This window comes from Lytechinus pictus, chromosome 10, assembly GCF_037042905.1.
Source record: "Lytechinus pictus isolate F3 Inbred chromosome 10, Lp3.0, whole genome shotgun sequence".
Lineage (NCBI taxonomy): Eukaryota > Metazoa > Echinodermata > Echinoidea > Temnopleuroida > Toxopneustidae > Lytechinus > Lytechinus pictus.
The window spans coordinates 18,892,027-18,898,029 of record NC_087254.1 but is presented as its reverse complement, the minus strand read 5'-3'; the positions used below and the strand labels follow the sequence as shown (position 1 = coordinate 18,898,029).

The 6,003-nt window shown below is 39.0% G+C and overlaps 1 protein-coding gene across 1 annotated transcript; it reads right to left on the bottom strand.

The window, feature by feature from the left end:
* Positions 1-2,671: 2,671 nt before the first annotated feature.
* Positions 2,672-4,928, bottom strand: LOC135155800 (uncharacterized). The gene is made up of 2 exons (XM_064106046.1): positions 3,645-4,928; positions 2,672-3,007 (listed from the first exon to the last, which is right to left on the bottom strand). The coding sequence occupies exons 1-2, from the start codon at positions 4,926-4,928 to the stop codon at positions 2,672-2,674; spliced, it is 1,620 nt and encodes a 539-aa protein (XP_063962116.1).
* Between the last annotated feature and the right edge of the window lie 1,075 nt (positions 4,929-6,003).

The following is a 6,003-nucleotide window of genomic DNA, read 5'->3' as shown; positions in this document are numbered from 1 at the left end:
TTTTTTTTGTTTGACAATGTTTTTCCTGACCAAAAGCACCTTTATTTTTGAGTAAAACCTACATTTCTTATTGTCAATTTTTTTCCTTCCAAACCGGCACCCCCTCTTTAAAAAATCGTTTCCAGGGCCCTATGGGAAGTAAGCGTTTTATCGTATTGTAATATAATCAGGAGGTTTGTTCATACAGAACAAAACACGTTAAACAGTGTATAGGTACCATATAGGCCTTCCTCAGTCATGTAAAATTACTAGGTATAAGCCAGTTCACAATGAACTTTTGTCTGTAATGACCTGAGTATCTACTGATATTTTAAAGCATGGGGCGATCAGCTGCGTGCATTTAGAATCTCTTCCAAAATGAAGATCTCTTTTGAATATGAATTTTATACCTAGGTATAACATTGCCTGAACGTATTCTGGTGTATGTACATTATTTTTAGTGACTCAAAAATTACCTTTTCCATTAATCTTTTCATCATGAGAGGATCCACAACGTTTGAAATTCATTAAAGTTTTACCCATTGTTTTTTGCAATGTCAGTCAATCCTCTAGCAGGTTACATGTCAGTGGATATTATATTTTCCTGTCAATAGCCGTTACGAAAATAAACGAAAAAAATCATGTAGGGACAATTTTAAATTAGAATAGGAAGATGTCAAAAAAGGAAAAACTGGCTTGGAAATATTGAAGAGAGATAAATGAATGCTGTGGTATTGCACTGGACAGAGAAAGATGGAAAACCATGACATCCAACATCTTTAAAGAGAGGGAACAGCGGCTGACCGTTACGTGTACATTCTCAGATCTATACGGTTCAAATTCTTGAAACGTTCGTGGTTGTACTCGACCTAAAACTGTGCAGATTAACGAACTACAGATGGCATTCTTCGGATTGTATTTGGCAGAGCCATTGAGCAGGTGTGTTTGAACAATATAAGGGCTCTCTATAATACAAACGGGATGGGAATAACTCAGAGTCAAACTCAAATTGACATTGACCTGAATTTCATATTTAAGAATTAGATTAATTCAAATTTGGATGTGGTTTGGGTCATTTGAAAAGCTTTGTAAGCTCGCTCATGGGTAGACCATGGCAACATTTTAATAAAAAAGCGCAATGATAGTTTTACGAGTGTGAAAAAAGAAACTTGTGTCGACTCAACAAATGGATCTGGTGTATTCCCTGTTTGGGTAGGTCAATGTAAATACTATTGCTGAATACTATTTCATTTTATTTCCCTATAAACTGTCATTATGCTATTCATTTTCATGGTAATAAATTCCCTAAAAATACATTTGTGTGTGTCAGAAAGGTATGGTGGACATATAAATATGTATCTTGAAATATAAACAATGCGTTTATGAAATACTGTCATAATTTATAGGGCTTATATTAAGATATTATTTAATATCATAACTTAAATTCACCAAATGATTTCAAATAGCAACATATCTTGTGTCTTTAGCACCTCACATGACTCACAATTCAGTTGGAAGACAAGCGGTACGGATGTCATTTCTTGGGCTGGTGAAGCTGAGACGCCTTAAGCTGAGTGATTTCTTTGTCATTGAACTTGGTCACTTTGAAAATCAATTTTACAAGATATTTTAACAAGGGCAAGGCTTTAAAAGGTTGCCTTTTCCTGACTGATCGCTCATTTTCCACTACACACATTTTTTTAAATCGAAACTTGGCAAAATGGAAATTGTGTTTTCCTTTAGACTCGATCATTCAGTTGTGCGTAATGCTTACTGTATAAGTAAGATATTGATCAAAATGCACCATTGCATGAATAAGAATATTTGCTATTTGTGTTGTACAACGCCTCAGAATTTAGCGAAAATATGAAAAAACTAGAGTTTTTCCCTGTAGTAATCTATGAAAATGGAGCAAAAATATTGAAAGCGAAAAGCAAAATCCCACAAGCGAGGTGAGGCGAATGGGTGTTCCTTGAAATGCCGAGCGCGTAAAAGCTGCTTGAGCTACAGCCAGGGTTTACACTTGATCGGCTTTTGGTTCAGAACCAAAAGCCGATGCAGAATCGGTTTTTGGTTTATCTTGCGCTGCGTTTACACGCTGTTACAGCAGCTCGCGGTGCAGAATCGGCTCGCGTGTCAAAAACTTGAAATGATACGCACACCAACAATATACGTCATAATAAAGACAACGCTGGATCCGTGCGCTTCCAATTACGTCACAATGGAAATGCGCACCAATTGCCGATGCAGAATCGGCTTTCTGTTTACACGTAGTAAAAAAGCCGATTCTGCATCGGCTCGCGGTTCTGAACCTACTACTTTGGTGGTGCAATTGCCGGTTCTGAACCGCGAGCCGATGCAAGTTAATCCCGTTTACACGCTATGAAAAAGCCGATGCTGCATCGGATAGCGGTTCTGTACCGCGAGCCGATGCAAAAGCCGATTAAGTGCGATGCAAAAGCCGATTAAGTGTAAACACGGTAATTATCCAAGTCCTTTGGAAGCAAATAGAGACGTTATTCACAATGTGTTATGCGCTATACATGAACTATTATTATTATTATTATTTCCATTGTCCACAACTTAATGTTCTGTTGGTATATTAAACAGCAACCGGACTTCTTCCAGAAATCTAGGGTTATTGTTCTATATTCTATCAAATGGGTCCTCTTCTCATTGTTCACTTCTCTTTCTAATTCAAGACCTTCCGTAAGATATGAGCTGTTCCAAGCAAGCTTGCCTTCTGTATCGTTTCAAAGGACACCTCGACTCCTAGAACAGCCAGAAAGCTTCTGTGTCTTGTTGTCACTGTTCCTAAGGCTCCGATGACTATTGGTACCATCTTCGTCTTCACCTTCCATATCCTTCTCAGCTCCCATGCCAGATCGTTATACTTCTGTATCTTTTCCTCCTCTTTACGCCAAGCTCTGCAGTCTCCCGGAATCGCAATATCTATGATGAGACATTCCTTTTCCTTCTTCTTTAAGAGAACGATGTCTGGTCGTCTAGCTTCAATGACCTTGTCTGTCTGGATATTAAAATCCCATAAAAGTTTTACATCGTCGTTCTCTACTACAGGCTCTGCCCGATGTTCGTACCATTTTTCCGCATGGGGTAAATGGTACTTCTTGGCCAGACCCCAATGAACTGCAGCTGCTACTCTGTCGTGCCTTCCTTTGTCATTTTGCTGCATTCACTCACCAGATGAGACACCGTTTCGTCTTTGTCATGACACATTCTACATGAGGGAGATGTATGCTACTTTTCAACTTTATTATTCAACTTTATTATTATTATTATTATCATTATTATTATTATTATTATTATTATTATTATTCCTCTAAACAGGATCAAGTCCGTATTTTTTTCTTGAATAACTTTGCTCTAACAAAAAGCACCAAGTAATTTCAAGTGCAACTAGGAACTTTACACTACTAATGTCCGAGAGTCTTTCTTATCAATCTGGTTGTACCCAAGATAGCTGCCTTCTGAATGTCGTACATCCGAAGGTGAGGAGAGATCTTGGTTATGCAGGCTTCCATTCCCTTCTTCACCATTCCTGAGTGACCAATGATGACTGGTGTGACCTCTGCTTTCACGTTCCACATCCTCTCGATCTCAATCCTTAGGTCTTGATACTTGAGCCGTTTGTCTCTTTCCTTTACAGCAATGTTGATATCATGGGGAACAGAGACCTCAATGATATTTACTACGTTGTTGTCTCTGACGATGATGTCCGGCTTGTTGCAGTTGATGGTTCTATCCGTTAGTATGCCACAGTTCCAATATATGGTGCTGTTATTGATCGTGGTGATCGTTTGTGGCTGATGTTGCCAAGCGTGATCACAAGTCATTTTACCGCGATCCTTCAGTAGTTGCCAATGGATAAGTTTGGCAATATTGTCATGTCTTGTGATGTACTCAGTTCCAGCAAGAGTCGAACATGCTGATACCAAATGCATGATTGTTTCGGTCTCTTTTCCACACATCCTGCAAGTGTCGTCTGTGTCTCTTCTGAGGATAGATTTTTCGTAGGCACGGGTCCTCACCACCTGGTCCTGAATAGCATAGACGAACCCTTCAGTTTCACCTCTTAGTCCCGCCGACTTAAGCCATTGATGTGTGTCTTTCTGGTCTACAAACTCCCGATGCGTCTGTTTTTCATGGTGGCCATGAAGTCGCTTGGATTTAAGTTGCTCTTGAAGTTTCTTGTGAAAGGAGCATTTAAGTCTTGCCTTCTCTTTTTCACCGTAGGGTAGTGTCAGTCGATGTTGTGCCAATAAGATAGATGCTTGCTTGTTAATGGAGTATATTGCTTGACATTTATCATAATCGAGGGATATACTCGTCAGTATATCAGGTGGATTGGATAGGTAGTTGGCGAGGTTCGTTGCTTCCATATTCCAGACCATCTCAATTTGTTGTAAACCTCTTCCTCCAAGATCACGGGGAAGGTACAACCTTTCGATTGCGGCCTTTGGGTGATGTAATCTGTGCATCGTTAATTGCTTTCTGGTCATAACATCTAGGCCACATATATCAGCTAGTCTCCAGTTAACAATACCAAAACTGTATCTAAGCACAGGAATGGCTAGAGTGTTGATCGCTTCAATCTTATTTGTGGCATTCAGTTCGGATTTGAGGATCAGCCTGAGTCTTCTTTTGTATTCTGATGTTGCCTTCTCCTTCATTGTGTTATGGCTAATGACATCATTCTCAGCTATGCCTAGGTATTTATATGTCGAATCATTAGTCAGTTCCTTGATTGATGTTTCCTCATCTTGCACAAACATGTCGCCTGTATTTACCCTCCTTCCTCGTACAAGTGTAACTTTGGCACACTTGTCTATACCAAACGACATCTTGATGTCATCGCTGAAATGTTTAACTACTGCTATCATCTTGTGAAGTTCATCGTCATTTTTTGCAAAGAGTTTGATATCATCCATATATATCAGATGGATTATTGTCGTAGATACATCTTGCCCTTTGTATCTGTAGCCATAACTCGTAGCGTGTAAGAGAGAGCATACTGGATTGAGAGCTAAGCAGAATAAAAGAGGAGATAAGGAATCTCCTTGAAATATTCCTCTCTTGATTCGGACCCCCTCCACTGTCATCGAACGGGTGCCTATCGTAAGCGAAAGAGTAGTGCTCCATTGTTTCATGCCTGCTGATATGCACTTGACTATTTGTGGATTGATGTGATACATCTCTAGAACTTTGATGATCCAACTATGTGGTACGCTGTCAAATGCCTTCCTGTTTGCTAGTAGGTCCATGGTCTATCCAAGCCATGGATAGATTGGTCTGTCTTTGGCGAGCATTACCGATTATTGCTTTATTTGTCTTTAGGTGATCTTTACAACCCTTCTTTCCTTTCCGACAACCTTTCTGAGTGACCTCCATTATGTCATGATCATCGATGTGTCGTTCGATGTGCATGACAAGCGTTGATGTCAGCAGCTTATACATAGTATTAAGGCAAGTGATTGGACGATAGTTCTTATTATTATTATTATTATTATTATCATTATTAAAAGATCTGCACTGGCTTCCAGTTCGCCAACGAATATGTTTCAAGATTTTGATAATCGTATACAAGGCAGATAGTGGCCAAGCCCCCAGCTATATTTCTGAGCTTTTACATAAAAAAGTTCACAGAAACACTCACAACCTGCGCAGTTCTCATGATAACTTTCTCCTTCACATCCCCACCCATAATACAAAGATAACTTTGGGAGATCGTGCTTTTGCCTGTGCAGCCTCAAAATTATGGAATGGCTTGCCATATGCTATAAGATCCTGTCCATCAGTAAAACATTCAAACTTATACTAAAAACCTATCTGTTCAAATAATTCCCATAATTTTCCCCCCTTTTCTAAATTTGTGCTCTCAATTGCAGCGCAGTAGAATAATATGCACATAGTTTCTGCACTATATAAATCAGTATAATATTATTATTATTATTATTATGGGGATCTTATTAAATGAAAATAACAGATAAGTGAGAATAGAACTTA